This window comes from Mixophyes fleayi, chromosome 5, assembly GCF_038048845.1.
Source record: "Mixophyes fleayi isolate aMixFle1 chromosome 5, aMixFle1.hap1, whole genome shotgun sequence".
NCBI classification, from domain to species: domain Eukaryota; kingdom Metazoa; phylum Chordata; class Amphibia; order Anura; family Limnodynastidae; genus Mixophyes; species Mixophyes fleayi.
In genome coordinates, this window is record NC_134406.1 from 138118135 (window position 1) to 138137191 (window position 19057).

Here is a 19057-nt window from a genome sequence, read left to right on the forward strand (position 1 = left end):
CACCACTGACAGCCATACGAATAGACCCGCGTCCATTTCAGTAGAGACCACGGCGTACTGAGGTAAATAAAACCGTTTCTATGTAGTGTTGGACATAGTATAATAAAACGTAGACCCTCTAGTGTCTGTTCCTAGCAAACTACGTTTTAACGTCATCGGCCAACAGCCAATCACAGCTCTGTTCACAATCTATACTACTGAAAAAGAAACCAATAGGCTGTATTAGAACTGTGTGCTTTCTCTAGAGGTAAACAGTGACCACAGGAAGTGATATTACACATTGCGTCCGGGTCGTTTGGATAAAGTCTTGTTGTGCGACACAGAAAGGAACGATTGATCGGTATATTTTTAAATGTGTTTTTGCTGCGTATATCCTTCCTATAGTGTGTTCTTTATATGTTACCACTGGTCTCCTGGCCAAGTGCGGGTCTGCCGCCTCTTCCCAGGGGCCTATTCAATGATAACGGACACGTTGGTTCATGTGTGTATTACGGCGCCAAATAATACTGATCTCGTTTCGTTTTATGCATATGTTGGATATTTCTTTTATCTCTTTAACTTTAACCCATGATTATACTAATATGTTACCTTCTCATCTTGTTTTACAACAGGTAAAATTTTGGTTTGCGCTGATTGCGGAATTTCAAGTTCGTCATTTGGTGCTGCAAGTAGGTGGAAAAAAACAGAATAGATTGTTGTTGTGTGGTAACAGTGCACTGTTAAATATTGAATTGGTCAGAGGTATGTGTAGTTAAAGCCTTAATACATATTCTGTCTAATGCTTATTGTTAAATAAATCAAAATTGTGATTATCTATGTGACTATAGGGGTTAGACTGCTTGTTAAGCAGTACACAGGCCACTTTCTACAAGGGTTTTTTCTTAAATATTTTTTATTAAGTTAAGATGCACTAATAGATATAATTTGGCTATGTGAAATTGTACATTAGCATATGTATGCTTTAAATATGCTTTCTCTTTCATCCAATCTGGGGGACATGGTTACCATGGGGTTGTATGAGGGACTCAGGAATGTAACTTGACAGAATTACACCCTTCTGCAGCTACAGTGTTTAAGTGAACATAGGAGTTCTACTTATTTTTGTCTGCAATGCAGCTATCTCTGTACTGCTTTCTTTTTATTTGCACTATTATTTATTTATTTTTCTAGAAGGCTTTTGTGCTGCTTTGTAGTACACTTGTACAGATAGGCACAGTCTGCTGTGGGAACCCCACCCCATCATGCAGACTTCAGTATGTGTGACGTGTGAGAAACGGTGACGCAGATATGTTGCTTAGTGGTGCATTTGACTGTTATTACAGTGACTCACACACTGTAACTTTTTTTTTAGTATTCTGATTGACCGGTGCTGCCTTTGGTGGTAGAACGCTAGGTCAAGATGGTGTCCCTCACTCATCAGAGGACAGGGTACATGGTATGAAGTACAGTTCCGTCATGTTGCTGAAGATTAAAGTGGCTGCTTGTGGGCTTAAGCAAGGAAGCCTTTGCAAACGGCCATGCCTCACCATGTCACATGGACTGGCCCTGCAGCAGAGGAGCTGCTGCAGGGCCAGTCCTCCAGTAATTCAATGGGAGGAGCATGCCACTTATACAGAGCTACTTTCTTTGTCACTTGGTACATCCATTGGTGCCAATCTGTTGGATATTGAAGACCTGCTGGGACTGGAGAGACTCCTCTGACATTGCTTCTTCAATCCGTTCTAGCTGTTGAGACTCTTCTCCTCTACTTTATGCCCTTGACTGTACATCTGGAGGGCTAAGTTCCTTACAATTTACTTTACAAATATTTGTTTGTATAATCCCTATATAGATAGATAAAGATATATAGAACTTTCCTCTCCACAGCTTTACTTTTACTCCAGCTCTTGTACCAGAGGTCCCTCCTACAGCAGTTCTCATTCTGCCAGCTCTGGAGGATGTCTGGATGGATCCTTCTGTCTTTCCAAGTTTCCCAGGGGCAATCGCAGGTGTAACCTTTATGGTCCACTTCATTGATTCTGCGCTGGTTTCCTAGCCTCTATCCTTTACAGGTGGCTTAGTCGCAACAGGTGCCTAAAGTGGATACACCTGGGGCATGGTTGGCACCGACATTAAGGTAGAAAGCTTCTTGAAGTTCATTTATGGGACGACAGGCATTTTTCTTTGGCCCTTACTATCTTCTGCTTGAGTGGCTAGAACGATAGAAACCTGATCAGACCAGTTCCAGAACAGTCTGCAGGATTCTGACTTGCTTTCCCTGGCCCTGCATCTGAAAGAAGACTCAGTATCTGTGAGGTGGCTTAGAATGCAGCCTCCATATCTTCCTCTGCATCAGCTGTTGCAGCCAAGAGGATTATTTAGTTGTGTTCCTGGTACACTGATGCAGACTTCAATAAATACTTGAAATCTCTTCCTTATGCAGATTCTGTTCTTCTTTTTTTTTTTTTTTTTTTGGTCTGGAGCTGGACGACATGACTTGTATCATGTGAAACTACATGGGTAAGAGCACCTTCCCTCCCTGTCCACGGGTGGCTCTAGAAGTTGATCTCGGTGGGACACGTCCTTCTATTCCAAGAGGTGTTCTGGGCCTCACAAACCTATTGTCTGACGGGGGTTCCTTTTCACATCGTCGGTTGAGGGAGGGGCATCTGTTGTTAAGGGTCCAATGGGCAGCTTCCTCAAGACCGGTGGATCATGGAATGAGCTTACATGATAGATATTCAGCCTGGATGCAGGCCTTTTACTTGGCTCCTTCAAGGTGCAGATATTGGTGCTTTTGAGCTATATCATGAGTTGACTGGATGGGATTCCGGTGGTCTAGACCTTTCTCTAGTGCAGGCTTGGCTAACCTGTGGCACTCCAGGTGTTGTGAAACTACAAGTCCCAGCAATAAGCTGCTATATATTGGCAAAGCATGCTGGGGATTGTAGTTTCACAACACCTGGAGTGTCACAGTTTAGCCAACACTGCTCTAGTGTGTCCTGCACATCCAACATCCTTACATGTCAATCACGGAACCTTGGGGCCTGAACTTTGTTTTTGGGGGCCTTCTGGCTTCTTTTTTCTAAACTGTTTGGAGTCAGTTGATCTCCAGTTCCTGCCTTGAAAAGTGACTTTTCTCCTTGCCATCGCTTCAGCGAAGAGAGTATCGGAACTTGGTGCGCTTTCCTACTGTTCACTTTATCTGGTTTTCCATGATGACAGGGCTGTGTTGCGCACTGTTCCCTCCATCCGCTGTACAGTGGAAGAATTCCTCATTTCTTTTGTATGGAGCTCGTAAGAGGGGCTGGCTGGCTACAAAACAAACCATCGGCAGGAGAATAACAGGTCTACCATTAAGCATGCTTATCTTAGTTCTCCTCTGCCTGTGTGGCTGAGTTGCTGCGCATTCCACTTGCTTTATATCTTTGTTACTTTTCATTTTTTAAATCTCCCGCTGCGACTATTTGAATTTTTCGCTTCAGTGGTCGCAGGAAGCAGGCCTGTTTTTTGAAGAAAGATTGATGTGGCGGGCACCTTTTGAGCAAGTAGCCCTGGACAAAACTGCAACTTCTCCATGGCTGGCTTCAGTTCGCTGACTGAAACCCGCCAAAGCAGACACACAATTCAGAGCTCCTGCTCTGTCTTGCATGTGCCTAGCTGTAGGTAACAAGTATACAGAGCTGGGAGGTTTCTTAGCGGAGTTGATCTGTATGCCTTTACTGATGCTTATTGTCATATTCAAGAGCTGCCTATTGTCTGTAAATTTTCTTAAGGCTGCTGTGCTGGTAGAGAAAACACTCGGGTGTCAAGAAAGCAGTTCTCTACCTCTCGGGGAGGCTGATATAGAGAGAAAACCACCAGTCAGCGACAAAGACTTCGATACTTTTCTCCGGATGACAGGGGTTCATCACATCAAGCGGTGGCTGTACAGTCATTGCCAAAAGTTTCGAGAAGGACACAAATATTATGTTCCACAAAGTCTGCTGCCTCAGTTTACATGATGACAATTTGCATATACTCCAGAATGTCATGAAGAATCAAGGACCAGCTGACATCAGGTCAGTGATTCACTCGTTAACACAGATGAGAGTGTTCACGAGGACAAGACTGGAGATCACTTTGTCATGCTGATTGTTATTCTAACTCAGACTGGAAGCTTTAAAAGGAGGGTGGTGCTTGAAATCATTGTTCTTCCTCTGGTAACCATGGTTTTCTGCAAGGAAACACGTGCAGTCATCATTGCTTTGCACAAAAAGGCCTTTACAGGCAAGGATATTGTTGCTATTAAGATTGCACCTAAATCAACCATTTATTGGATCATCGAGAACTTCAAGGTGAGAGGTTCAGTAGTTGTGAAGAAGGCTTCAGGGCGCCCAAGAAAGTCCAGCAAGTGCCAGGACTGTCTCCTAGAGTTGATTCAGCTGCGGTATCAGGGCACCACCAGTGTAGAGCTTGCTCAGGAATGGCAGCAAGCGGGTGTGAGTGCATCTGCATGCACAGTGAGGCAAAGACTTTTGGAGGATGGCCTGGATTTCAAGGCCAGCAAAGAAGCCATTTTTCTCCAGGATAAACATCAGGGACAGACTGATATTCTGCAAAAGTTACAGGGATTGGACTGCTGAGGACTGGGGTAAAGTCATTTTTTTTCTGATGAATCCCCTTTCATATTGTTTGGGGCATCTGGAAAAAACGCTTGTCCAGAGAAAGAAAGGTGAGCGCTACCACCTGTGTCATGCCAACAGTAAAGGATCCTGAGACCATTCATGTGTGTAGCTGCTTCTCAGCCAAGGGAGTAGGCTCACTCACAATTTTGCCTAAGAACACAGCCATGAATAAAGAATGGTACCAAAACATCCTCCAAGAGCAACTCCCCCAACCATCCAAGAACAGTTTGGTGATGAACAATGCCTTTTCCAGCATGATGGAGCACCTTGCCATAAGGCAAAAGTGATAGCGAAGTGGCTCGGGGATCAAAACATCAAAATTTTGAATCAATGGCCAGGAAACTCCTCAGAACTTAATCCGATTGAGAACTTGTGGTCAATCCTCAAGAAGTAGGTTGACAGACAAAAACGCACAAATTCTGAGAAACTCCAAGCATTGATTATGCAAGAATGGGCGGCCATCAGCTTATGAAATGCTTGTAATTTTACTTCAGTATACCATAGCAACACCTGAAAATAAAGGTCTAAAAACATTGAAGCAGAAAACTTTGTGAAAACCCATACTTGTGTCATTCTCAAAACTTTTGGCCATGACTGTGTTTCCATACCAGGGTCAGTGATTCAAACTCAGGTTCCTGGGTGAGGGGCATTGTGGGAAAACTCCATCCAGATACGTGTTCAGTATCGGCCCCCAGGATGGAAAGGGTACAAGATCAAACCCAATGAGAGGCTTACTTACGTTGCTCGGCATTGGGGTAATCACTTCACTGCCAGCAAACCAGAGAGCAACGGGTTTTATTCACACCTATATTTGATGTAGCCAAACTACTCCTTTTTGGCCAATTTGAGCCTCGACACTCAACAACTATGTTCAGGTGGATGGAATCCTTGATATTTGTCATAAACAACATAGAACAGTACAAATTCATGGCGTTCATGAATGTTAAGGATGACTTTCTGCTTGTTCCAATCTGGGAGCATCACCATTTCAGGTTTGCCTTATGGTTCCACTATTTCCAGTTTCAGATTCTGGCTTTTGGTTTTTATAAAGAGAGTGACTGTCGTGGCCTTGCTGTTTAGGTCCATAGGAATAATGATTAGCCCTTACTTTGACATTGGACTTTAAGTCCCATGTTTGAATTAGCAATTTTCAGAAGTCCAATCTTGTCCCTACCTAGGGTTTGCTATTAAACACCCCACGGAAAAGGGTGTTCCAGGAGATGACATATATTTCTTACATAATCTGGTAAGGTGACTACTGGCTTGCAGATGATCATCCGTTTTGTTTTGCCTGATGGACTTTGGGAAGATTGTCTCAATATTCAAGATCGTACAGTTGCAAAATGCCATTCTAGGGAGTTTCACATCAAATGCATTTCACATTGGGACAAGTTTAAATTTCTCACTTCACAATATCTCTGTCACCGAGAACATGTTGCTCACTCCTCTGGTGGTTGATGGTTGACACTCAACAAGGGTTGCCCCTTTGTCATATGGAACTGGACAATTGTAACAACTGACCCTGTTAATGGGTTTTAATTTTTTTATTTTCCATCACCCCCTTCCCATCTGCTTGTGGTCCTGATAATGGTGATGTTGCCCTGCATTCTCATTGTGTGTCTGGTGCCACCAGACTGGCCAAGACACTTAGGGAACACCAAGGTTCCCCAAATCTTCGGGAGTTCGTCTTGGCTACTTTCCCTAATGATATGCTATCTGTCAAGGATTAGCGTGATTGGCCTTCTGTGTGGCAGTAACAGTCTAGATTTTTAAGAAGACAGGTTTTTCTGACTGCAAACAATGTTCAGGCCCAAAAAACCTGTTTTCAGCATAAAAAATCATAGATTTTGTTAGAATTATGTTTTTTGTTGTGAGAATATGTCTGCACTTTTTTCCATAGGAGGTGAGCATTGAGACCACCCTTCAGTCCTCTTTTAATCCATTAGGACTAGAATTTAGTGTTGAAAATGTTACAACCGTTTACATCTGAACCACTGGACTTGATGGATCTCAAGTTTCTCACATAAGATTGTTTTCATTCTGAACATTTCCACAGTCCAGAGGATTCGGAAATCTTCCTATCTGATTTTTCATAAGGATAGGGATGTCCTCTGGACAGAAATATCCTTCAGCCTAAAGTGACTTCTAAATTTTGCTTGAATGAGAACATTGTGATTCCTCCATTGGGTCAGATTCGGTCCTTAGATGACGAGGGATCTACATGTTAGTGCATTAAAGATATGGATCAGAAAAAATCTAGACCATGTGAACATTTACCATTTGGTTCCCTCTGATGCTTCTAACAGAGTTTGTCTGGCATCTAAACAGCTTATAGTTAGATGGATCACTTTCTGTGATTCATTGCGGTTACATCAGAGCGAAGAAACCTGTTCATTTTAACGTGTAGTCTCATTCTGCCAGATCAGTGAGTACTTAGTGGGTGGCACAACATAGTGCTTCAGTCGAGCATCTGTGGCTGGCAGCCACATGATCTTTGAGCAGGTTTGGAACTTTCTCATGGTGCAATGTTCTCCAAAGGATAAAGGAGAAAAAAGGGTTTTCACACTTGTGTCTTTTTCTCTGAATCCATTGGGGGACCCTGGGCGCACACCCATTATGCTCTAGTTCTACAGTGTTGTCAGAGCCCTGAAGGCAACAAAAAACGTATTGCTATGCCTTATTCAGCCCATAGGCTACCAGCTTTAGTACAAGATTTATATTTTTGCTTTTAGACTTGTGGAATGTATAATTTTTGAAGTATATTCTTGAGGCATTATCATAACAAAACCAAAGCCATTCATATTTTACTTGGAAGAAGGTGAGCATCCAGCCAAACAGCTGTTTTGGAGCAAAATTGTTGTATTCTAAAGATGTAATATTTAACCGATGTTCTAGACCTTTTTACTAATTCTATAATTATTTTTTTTCCCCCTCATCTCAGGATTTTATGATGGGTGATAGAAATGCTTTTCTCCAAAGCACAGCTCAGAGGACACAAGTATGGAAACTGATTTTTAATTCCTATAGCACTGTATTACCATTGATGGTTTGATTTCGCTATGTCTAGTGAAAGAAAAGGGAACTGATGAGTAAAAGTAAAGTGATTAGACTGCGGAATTGGGAGGACTGTTTTGACCGTCAAATTTATTCTAAATTGAATTCCATTTTATTGAAATATATAGTGGGATATGTTTGTATATGTATTGTGTGGGATTATAGAAATGTATGCTGTTTAGATACTAGGTCCTTTTTCTTTTAATTTGCATTGGGGGATCAATTCCTCTCAATGTGTCACTCTCGAAGAGTCCCCAGATTGGTCGTGAAAGCACTCTTCGCCGATGTAGCTTCACAGGTTTTTCTTCACACTCCATAGAGGTGCGAGGGAAAGTGAGTGATGTTCTGGTACCATAGTACTCGGAAATTAACAAAACCAGACATTGCCATGATATCCAGTGGTTCATCGTGGAAAAATAAATTCCCCATGGGCCACCCCACTTTATCTCTTGCACAGTCATTTAGGGGACACTGCTGACCATGTGGTATAGAGGGCGCTTTGCTGGGAGTAAGGCAGTGAATTCTAACAACCTGACTGGCCTGCTCCCTCTTCTTTCTCTTAGTCCTATCCTTAGGTCTTTGTTAGTTAAACTGATTTTCCTCTGTCCAGGGGCCATATAGGGGAGGGTACAGGCCAGTCAGTTTGTTAGAATTTAGTGCCTTACTCCCAGCACAGCGCCCTCTATACCCCCATGGTCAGGATTGTCCCCAAATTGGTTGAGAGACATGGATTTTACAGTGAGTACAAAATCCTCTTCATGTTTCAACGTTTTTATTTGTGGCAGTTATAGAAACTGAAAATAATGTTGCTGTTCTGTGTGGATCAATAAATAAGTCTCCTTGTTTTTTTATGAACTACCTTGTAAACCTATTCCCCTATCATTCCACAAATTGTCAATCTGCTGTCATAAGGATTAATAGGAGGGAGTGAACTAGTCAGAAACTATATGGTCAGTGGAAGGATTTTTTTTTTTTAGTTTATACAGTGAACTATTTTTCTTTTACTCCAGAGCAATAGATGATTCATTTACAGCAGCTAATTAATGTTTTGCTGGTTATTATAAAATGTCTGTCCCTTTCCCAGTTGTTATACTAGCAGGGGGGGGGGGGGGGGTGGTGAGCGGCTATCATTTAGATGAGTCCTGCATCATAAGTTGTGCTCCCCATCGCACCCTTTCTGCTATAAAATCTGAAAGTATGGGCATTCCAATCTACTTTGTTTGTTTATTGCTATTCCAACAATTTCCAGATAATTTTTAAACTTGTTAAAAATAAACCACTAAACCCAACTAAAAATAATACTTCACTGAAAAATGTGTGACACTGGCATCTTCAAGATGATGATCACATGTAATTATGATATAATAGATGTCTGCTTTATTTGTCGTGATAAAGCAGACATCTATTAATTCTGACAGTTAATACAAAAAACATTCAATTTGTCTTTGACCACCCCCTATGGCTGACCTAACATAGACCAACGGTAATTTAGATAGGCGTTCATTTACTTGCACATTGGAAACGAAAGCCTTCTAAACCCTAAGCTCTTCATCCAGCTCTAGCTGGTTTGACAGGTGGCAAAACCATGTCTCTCCACACCACCCCTTCCCCTGAGTCTAACAGCACACCCCTCCTCTATGTAAAAGTGATTAGAGTGTGCTCTGTTAGGCCTGTATGCAAGGCCTCTTTACAGCCACAGCCTTGGGTTTGCTAGCTATGAGGGAAGAGTCTCTCCTAAACACATGTAGTGTCAATCACTTTGACTCTATAGCTAATAGATATAGATAGATATATTTCTCTTTCATCCATCTGGGGGACACTGCTTAACTATGGGATTGAGTAGGGTAGGGAGGAGTTTGGCACCTAAATACTTAATTTTCAAGCTGCCGACAGGCCCCTCCCCCTGCCAACCCCCACAGCAACTTAGTTTTTGTAAGGTGCCCAAGGAGTTGGGCTGAAGATTCAGAATTCCTGAACAGTGAAATAATTTCACTGTTTTTAGGATTTTATTGGAAACAGACGGGTGTTCTGTGTTGTAACAGAGCACATTCGTTGGAAGAAGCTGCTCCCGCTGACAGCTGAAGGGACAGTCTGCGAGAGTTTCTCTGTGTCACAAGCGGTTTATACAAACCGCCCTCACACTGCAGTTACAGGATACCAGCCCTGCCACGGATGTAGAGCGCCGGTAACCCCGTCTGCCTCGGGGGACATGTTGGGATGTACTAAGTCCCCTCCTCAGCAAAGGAGGAGGGGATACTTGGTCCTCAGGTCCCGGACAGCAGGAGGTTATGGAGGGTGCTTGTTGCTGCGATTTCTGCTTAAAGAAATAAAAGTAGAAATCGCTAGGACTGCTGAAGATGTTGAAGAGGCATAAGGCAGTAGAAAATGCTGCAGAAGGGGGCGGTTGGACAGTGGGAACCCACCCCCCGTGAGATTCTAGCTCTCTCATATACTTCAGAAATACTATCTTTTGAGACTTGCTCATACATTAGTTAGTATTTTCTGTGTAAACTCTTGTGTGTATGTGGCTGTACCTTTTTGCTGTATGGTAGCTTTCTTTTCTGGGTAAAATGTCTGAGAAAAGTAAAGCAACACATGCCAAATTTTATACCTGTTCCAAGTGTAACACTAAATTAGCTGGTGACCACCAATACCCAGGGGGGCTTTGCACTGGTAGGGGCTTCAGTGGCAGCGCAGCCAAAAGCTAGCACCATTCCTGTATCGGGGGCTCCAGAGTGGGCGGCTGTCCTGACACAGTGGGTTAGTACTCTGGTACAACTGCTTTCCAAGCCAGCAGAAATTCCAGTGGTAGCTGCGGTACTTCCTTCTATTTCTGGATCGGTAGCCTCTCTCGGTTCAGGCGTATCTACGAAGACGTCCGGCTCTTTGACCTCAGCAGTAAGACAGTCTCCTTCCCTGTCATCCCGGGTATCGCCGTTTTCAGGGAAGCCTGCCTGGTCTGCATCTTTGGTAAAGGGTCTAGATCGGCTAAACCATTTGTTAGAGAACCCTAGACGTTTACCTAAGAATAAGAGACATAGATCAGCAAACCCGCTTTTTCTATTATATGACTCAGAGGGATCCTCTGAGGAGGAAAGTGAATTGTTAGAGTACTCTGATCCTTCATTAGTGATATCAGGGTATGTACGATCTGGTTAAAGCAGTACGTCACACCTTGGGTTTTGTAGATGTGGAGGAGCCCTAGGGGGTAAATTTATTAAGCTCCGGGTTCTTAAACACCTGCGAGTACGGCGTCTTCTGCGTTTAAATTTAAAGCGGCGCTGTCTTGTAAAGGGAAACTTCCCTTTACAAGGCAGCGCCGCTTTAAATTTAAACGTCGAAGACGCCGAACTCGCAGGTGTTTAAGAACCCGGAGCTTAATAAATTTACCCCTAGGTCTCTGGAACGGTCTCTCTTTAAGAAGGCTTCAAGACAGGCGATTCGTTTCCCTCCCTCTGCAGAATTGAGAGAGATTGCAGAGACTTCCTGGAAACATCCAGACAAAAAGTTTGCTATGCCTAAAAGGTATGGGTCATTATATCCTCTGCAGGAGGAGGATATGGCTCGCTGGGAACAGGTGCTTAGGTGGGAAGGTAGATGCTCAAGTGGCGAGGTTAGTCCGCCAGACTACATTGCCAGTTCCAGGGGCAGCTTCTTTACAAGATCCGACTGATCGTAAGTTGGAAACTTTTCTGAAGTCGGTCTTTACAGCTGCTGGTACAAATTTTAGACCCATCCTTTCATTGGCTTGGGTTGCCAGGGCGATGGAAATGTGGGCTGGGCAGTTGGCATCTGCTTTGCAGGATTCGGAGCTGCTTCCCTTGGCTATGCACTTGAAGGAAGCCGCAGGGTACGTGTATGAAGCGGCCCACAATTCAGCATCCATTTCTTCTATTTCGGCTACAGCTGTAGCAGCCAGGAGAACATTTATGGTTGAGGTCTTGGAATGCGGATGTGGAATCTAAGAGATCATTAGAATCCCTTCCTTACGTTAGTGGAGTGTTATTTGGTCCAGAATTGGAGTCCATGATTTTGCAGACAACTGATGGAAAGAGTACCTTTTTGCCTGTCGATACTCCAAAGTCTAGGACTCCGAGATTTAGTTCCTTCAGACAGCCCTTTTCGAGGGGGCGTGTCTGGCAGAGGTCAGACGTTGGATCAAGATCTTCTGGAGGTAGGAGACAATCTGTTGGGAGAAGATCATCTTCATCCTCCTCTTCTGGACACCCCTCCTCCAAGCTTCCGGATAAACCGGCAGCATGGAGCCCACCCTCCTCTGTTGGAGGGGGGTGGGGGGCACGTCTGCTGCTGTTTAGAAATCAGTGGGCAGAGTCATCAGGTGAAGGATTCAGGGAGGCGGTACAGTCTCTCAGATGGTGGCTTGTGAGAGACTATCTGATGGAAGGCAGGTCCTTTGCTCCGTGGACTTTAATAAAGTAATAAAATAATTCCTTTAGCAAAAGAGACTTTAAGAATAAAATTATATCATTGTTTATTTACAAAAGATAAAGCAAGCGCTCATTTTCAAAGCTGAAAACTCTGGTCTTCAACAGACCAGACACGTAGTTTATGTACCAATAAAAGTAGGCTGTACTACAATTTACAAAAATATTACAATTGGCTGAGAAGGTATATAGGCGTATCCTGATTTCCCCCGCCGATTCGAATTCAGTCCGACAATGCCATGGCAGTGTCGTACATAAGGAGGCACCAGGAGTGCAGGAGCAATGGAAGTGACATTTCAGATTTTAGCTTGGGAAAAATACGTTCCTGCGCTGTCAGTGGTATTTATTCCAGGAATTCAGAACTAGCAAGCGGACTATCTAAGTCAACACGAAGTTCTGCCGGGAGAATGGGCTCTTCATCAGGATGTTTTTCAGTTGTTGGTAGACAGGTGGGGACTTCCGGATCGAGATCTGATGGCGTCGCGTCTCAACAGAAAGGTTCCAGAGTTTTGCGCAAGGGCAAGAGATGCAGTGGCATCGGATATGTTGACAATGCTATGGGACTTCAGGTTAGTTTACCTGTTTCCTCCCATATCAATGATTCCCTTCGGAGAGTCAAGCAGGGAGGTCGGCCAGTCATTCTGGTGGCTCCAGCTTGGCCACGAAGAGTCTGGTTTCTAGAAATTCTTCTTATGGCAGTAGGTCCGGGTATTCGGAAAGATCTTCTAATTCAGGGACAATTCTTACATCATGATCTAGCCCAGCTGAATTTAACGGTATGGCTTTTGAGGCCAGTCTGTGGAAATCCAGAGGGTTTTCTTTGAGGGTAATTGATACTTTCATCAAAGCTAGAAAGCCAGTTTCAGCTTGAATTTAGCAACGTATCTGGTAAAGGTAATAAGGTCTGCAGTTCTGAGTCGTTTCATCTTGCTAGGTTTCTTGCTTTTCTACAAGATGGCTTGGATGGACGTCTTCGATTAGGATCTCTAAAGGTTCAGGTGTCGGCACTTTCTGTGTATTTTCACAGATGTTTGGATGAGATTCCGGATGTTAAGACTTTCTTACAGGGAGTTCTTCATATTCAACCTCCCTATGTTCCACCAACGGCTCCTTGGGATCTTAATTTGGTCCTTAATATGCTGCAGAAGCCTCTGTTTGAACCGCTCTAGTCAGCAGAGTTCTTAACTTGGAAGGTGGTTTTCCTACTTGCTATTGCCTCAGCTCAGAGGGTGTCTAAGCTGGGGGCTTTGTCTTGTTGTGAACCTTATCTGGTCTTTCATGATGATAGGAAGGAATGATGGAATTTTCTTAGAACCGCTCTAGGGTGGTGTCTGGTTTCCATGTAAACCAGAAGATAGTTGTTCCTGTGTTCACAGATGATCCTCAGGGATCCGGAACAGGGAACATGAGATTATTGGATGTGGTCAGGGCTCTACAAATTTATGTCAAGAGAACTGAAAAGATTCGTAGGACAGATTCTTTGTTTATCCTGTTTGTTTAGATGCTGGCCAACCACGTCTAGAGAAATCAATCTATTGCTAGGTGGCTTACCATGACTATTAAGCAAGCTTATGTCAGTGCTAACAGTCCTGTGCTGTTGCGTATTGTTGCCCATTCTATCCGTTCTGTGGGGGTTTCTTGGATTGCACGAAATGGGGCCTCAGCAGATCAGTTATGCAGAGCAGCCTGATCTTCGGTCCATACTTTCACAAAATTTTACCAATTCAATGTCTTTGAGCCATCTGACGCCTCATTTGCTCGTAGTGCTCTACGTGCTGGGCTATTGAAGCGGTCGCACCCTTCAAGGGGGCTGCTTTAGTAGGTCCCCATGGTTAAGCAGTGTTCCCCAGATGGATGAAAGAAAAGAGGATTTATACTTACGATAAATCAGTTTCTCTAATTCCATCTGGGAAACGCTGCGATCCATCCCTTCTGCTTTCCTTTGTGTGTTCCTGGTTGATTGGCCTATCTTCCTGGGGCTTTTTTAATCAAACTGAATTCCTGTGGGGGTTGGCAGAGGGAGGGGTCTGTCGGCAGCTTGGAAATTAACTTTAGGGGCCAAACTTCTCCCTACCCTACTCAACCCCATGGATAAGCAGTGTCCCCCAGATGGAATCGGAGAAACCGATTTATCGTAAGTATAAATCCTCATCTCTTGATCCTCAAAAAGATTGATTCGTTTTATAAGGGTAAAGTCCACAAACTTCAATCTTAAACCCCCATTTGTAATGTTGCTGACAAGGAAGCTTAAACCTCGCACCACCATGCTAATTGACAAGACTAACACCTTCAAATATCAATGTCCCCTTTTTATTTGTTTAAAAAAAACAAAGAAAAAACTTTACATATTTTTTTTTTTTTATAGTTAATCTGAACTTATAGCTGGAGAGAAATTTGATTAGCAGATGGAAATCCAGACTTAGTAGTGAGAAAGCTATCCCTTAAGCTATCCCTTGCGCTGTCTACGAGGGGGGGGGAGCGGAGGTGCCTCCTTTCTGCCTGCTCCCTCTACCGAAATCCAGGTAGTGAGCTATCCCTTAAGAACTTGTATCTTTGGGAGATGGTCAATTTAAAGGGAGCCTCGCATAATGCCGCCAGAGCCCCTCACGTTGTGCTCTTCTTGCACATACTTCTAGTTCATACGGTAGAGGAATCTCCGCTTGTTTCTGTGGTGTGAGCAAAAATAAGTAGGTATTTCAGTTCGGCCACGCTTGTAATTGAGACATTTTCTTTTCAGCAGGACACAGATGTGCCTTTTGATGTAGTTAACCTAGTTAACGATTATCTCTACAGCCAGGAGATTTTCGGGGGTGGGGTACTGTTTTGTAGATCCCCATTTCTGATCTTCCAAAAAGTCAGGGTGGTGCTTAGTACTAAACATTTTATTAATTCCAAAGTGGTCTTCAGTTTCCACCTGAATCAAGCTATTGTAATTCCGGCAATATGGACAAGTCTCCAGATGAGTGTTCTCTAGACATGGTTAGGTCCTTGAGAACCTATGTACATTGGACTAAGGAATTAGGCAGGTGATGATCTTTTGACTTATGATATATGATGACACATGGGGGCATATTCAATTGTTGGCATTACTGCCTAAAGTAAAGAGGCGCGCGCACTATTACGGTAGCTTTCACGCTGGATTTCAGCTTGCTCAGGGAGCTGCGAGCTGAAATCCGGCTTACTATTACCGTAATAACGGTAATACTTTTTCCGCGGCAGAAAACGGGAATAATTGAATATACCCCATGATGTCCAAAAGAGAGATTGACCAGCAACTAAGTAGATCAGTACCAGGTGGATTGCTTTTACCCTGAAAATGTGAGGACATATTCCTGTGGATCGGTGGGTGCCTTTTGGGTGGTGTAACATTGGGCCTCCAGGTGGCACCCTGCACAGCTGCTCAGCGGTGCTCTATCAATACATTCACAAAGTTTCACAGATGTCCTACTTTTGTGTCCAAAGATGTCCGTTTTGGATAAGTGCTGCGCAGCCTACTTTAGGGACAACTTTGGAATGTCCCCACTGTCTCCCTTTAGTCCCCCTTTAGAGTGAGGAAATTGGATTTATCTTAAGTGCAAATGTTTTTTTTAAAAAAATTTTTTTATTATGTGTGGTTTGTTTTTTTTATAACGGAGATGAAGATCTGAGCACATTTAAGGTCACATTTATTTAGAAATTCCAAAGGGTTCACACACTCTTTAGCACTACTGAATATTCTGTGGCTTGCATGGTTCTCGGAGGGAATAGATTTACTGTGCCGTTCCAGTATTTTACACTTTAATTTAATGTATATTCTACTGAGGTTTAAACAACTTGCTGCTTAATTGTTTGTTTTTCCAACAATAGTTTTTATTACAAATTTTTCAATTTAAGGTACAGAGAGCAAAAAAGTGAGGGGGGGGGGGAAATAAAATAAAAGATTAGCACAGGGGGAGGTAATATGGTACAGTACATGCATCTCAAAGGATACAATACAGTGCATAAAGGCAATTCCACAGTATTCATTTGCATATCTACAGCACAACACAGGGGCCAATGACTTTACTGCGACAGGGCTCCTTTTAAGGCCTTTGGGTCATGGGTAGCTGGGTGTTTAGATGTGTGTTCCAGCCATGCAAACCATTTTATGTGTGGGGAGCAAAGGAGGTGTATGGTGTTTCCATCTCACAACTCAACTGAACCTTGGAGATGACTTTATAGAGAGGGGGGGGGGGCAGGGGGAGAGACGGCATTCTCCATGCTTTAGCAATTACATCCAGCGTAGCTTAATTGTTTGCTTAAGGAGGAAAAAGACTAAAAATGCATGGCTTTGTATCTTTTGTTTTGTGTTGTAACTAAAAACATATCTTTCCAGAACAATTTTGCGGGAAACCAGAATGTATCGTTTACAAAGCAGAACCCAGACGCTAAGAGGAACAGATTCTCATGCCCTGTAAGTTATTTAAAGGGTCTGAGTGTTTATTACAATAGACTTGTAATAGACTTGTCTGGCACACATTGGTATGTAAATACTTGTATTAAATCTGAAGTTTATAAACACTGTTTGAAAACAACCTTGGGTAATTTCTTAATAACAGAATTAAAATATTGATTGGAATCCTCCTTTCAAAGAAATAGTATATGTGACTTTTGATTAGTAGAGAGCATATTGGTGGAGGTTGATCCAAGAAACTGATAATTGCCCGCCCTTTGACTAATTGATAGTGAGCCAATACTTTGACTAAACCCTTGCTTTCAATATGCTTCAATGCTTGGTTTTCCGCATTTACCCAGTTGTTGCTATTTGGGTTTTTTTTGGGGGGTTTTTTCTGTTTGTTTTTTGTTTTGTATGTTTTTGTTGTCGACTCCTGTATGTGAAAAGGTAAATACTTGGCAAGAGTTTTTAGCTTACTCTGTGCAGCTGAAATGCTCCCTTCCCAAAGACTAGAATGCCAGATCTCTGCTTGAAATAGTTATATTTTAAATGAAAAATGGCTTAATTTCTTATGCTTCTATTTTTCCCCTGCTTGGAATAATTTTGATAAATGATACAAACAAATATACCTCTTGAAACTTCAGAACAATAGAATGTATGCATATATGTAGACTGTTAACACACCCCGGATGGTGTATATAAGGTATGGTAGTAGCTCCTCTGGGCCTGTGGTTTTTGTTTTTGTTCCCCTTCCTGTCTTTAGCATAGTGCAGGTAGTGCTTTGTTATTTCTGTATGTAGGGACTTGCCTCCCCTGGAGTTCCTGGCAATGTTGCAAACTACAGAGAGGCTAGCATCAGAATGCTACATTTCAATTTGGCGCGGAATTGTAAATGCGCAGGGGTTGCGTCAGAGGACCTAGGCCTCAGAAATGGAGGAAGGAGTAGGAGTTTAGGCACTTAGACTTGTTTTTCCTCCCTATTATGCCCCTCCTCTCCTGTAGCCTCACTTTATTTCAAGTGCCTAGGATATAGGTCACGTTGGTATAGGCTCCTGCCTATACTTGTATTAATGTTAGATTCTTCACATTTTTATTTTTAATCTCCCTTCAGCTATAGCGCGGGGATCGATCCTAAGCCCCAGAGGGGTGAATAGCATGTCGCTGCTTTTCACTCTGGGTACCTGTGAAGGTAAGAAGCTGGCCTCGCTTACCTTTATCTTTTGCCATCAGTTCTCCCCTAGTAACGAACAGCGGAGGCTATATATAGTTGTCGTGTGCCATTAGGGCTTTAGGTGCCCTATTTCAATCCTTGTCCTGTGCCATTAGGGCTTTAGGTGCCCTATTTAGGAATGGCAACAGACCGCAGGCACAGAGCCACAGTTGCGAGGCAGGGAGTCTGCAACGCCCTTCCCTCCCCATGCGACAGACAGCCGGCAAGTCCCCCCTTCCCTAGAAAACGAGCAGCGGGGGAGTAAGAATCGCTCTCCTCAGAAGGTGATCCGCTTACTCCTAGGCGCCGCACGCTACCTGGGCTATTTAATCTTTGTGTGCTGGCGATTTATGCTGACTGCCATATGGAGGCAGCCATATTTAGGGAGGTCTGCAGAAAGGACGACCCCCCCCCCCCTACTTTCTATTGCGGAAGCGGCCATCTTTGATTACTGGAACACTAAAACCATCGTGCTTCTCCTCTGCTCTGCCTCTCCTCAGGTGGTATCATTGTTTTCTAATTGTAATATTTAGAGACGATTGTCATACCTTTTAGGCTGTTTACACAATCGGGACCATTGTTGAAGTATCTTTCATTTGGTGTTTTCAAAGATTTACTTGGTACAGAGACTTCTGATTTTTTTGATTTGTGGTCAGCCTCTAGCTCTCAGACTTTTCTAAACTCTAAGTAATTCAGTTTTTCTGTTTTCTCTGACATCCTTGGGGGACACCGGGACCTTGGGGTATAGAGTAGGACAGGCGAACACTGGCACTTTAACTTTCAGTTAAACAAAGCTCCGGCTCCTCCCCCTCTATACCCCACTTCCTGCAAGAGCCCAGTCTAGTTTAAGTGCCCAGCGAACGGGCTGTGCACTGGGCTGCTTACCAGCAAATTTTGTTTTATTTTCAGTTTGATTTCTTTTTCTGTTATCGGAGACTTCTGTCTCCGTGGATCTGATAGCCGGCGGCTCTCTGAGTCGCTTAGTCGGCTGTCGGTCAAGAGGGTCCCGCTGCCCACGGTTATGAGAACAGTCGGGGAAGCATGCTTACCTTTTCCTCTCTTCGGGTTCAGTCTTTGCATCTCTCCCGCAGCTGCTGCTGGCGGGGAGAGATTGAATTAATAGCGGGGGAGCCTCTATGTGTAGCGCACAGCATGGACGGCTGTGCGCTGTCTGCGCGGGGGGGGAGCAGAGGTGCCTCCTTTCTGCCTGCTCCCTCTACCGAATCTTTAACCCTCCTTGGAGCCGGGCACAGTCGCCGCAGGCTGTGTCCGTCCTCCATGTGCGGAT

General features: G+C 43.6%; 1 protein-coding gene and 1 long non-coding RNA gene across 13 annotated transcripts in view; both read left to right on the forward strand.

Annotated features, from left to right (window-relative positions):
• LOC142157744 (uncharacterized) overlaps positions 1-19057 on the forward strand; it is a 354118-nt gene that overhangs the window by 128310 nt on the left and 206751 nt on the right. The gene's annotated exons all lie outside the window — the stretch shown is intronic.
• LOC142158668 (uncharacterized) overlaps positions 238-19057 on the forward strand; it is a 111878-nt gene continuing 93058 nt past the window's right edge. For all 12 annotated transcript variants that reach the window (XM_075212857.1, XM_075212860.1, XM_075212866.1 and 9 more), the window contains exons 1-4: positions 238-340; positions 612-668; positions 7588-7644; positions 16500-16577. In XM_075212857.1, the coding sequence (XP_075068958.1) occupies positions 7594-7644; positions 16500-16577 (129 nt within the window). In that variant the 5' untranslated portion in view covers positions 238-340; positions 612-668; positions 7588-7593. The remainder of the gene's footprint in view (positions 341-611; positions 669-7587; positions 7645-16499; positions 16578-19057) is intronic.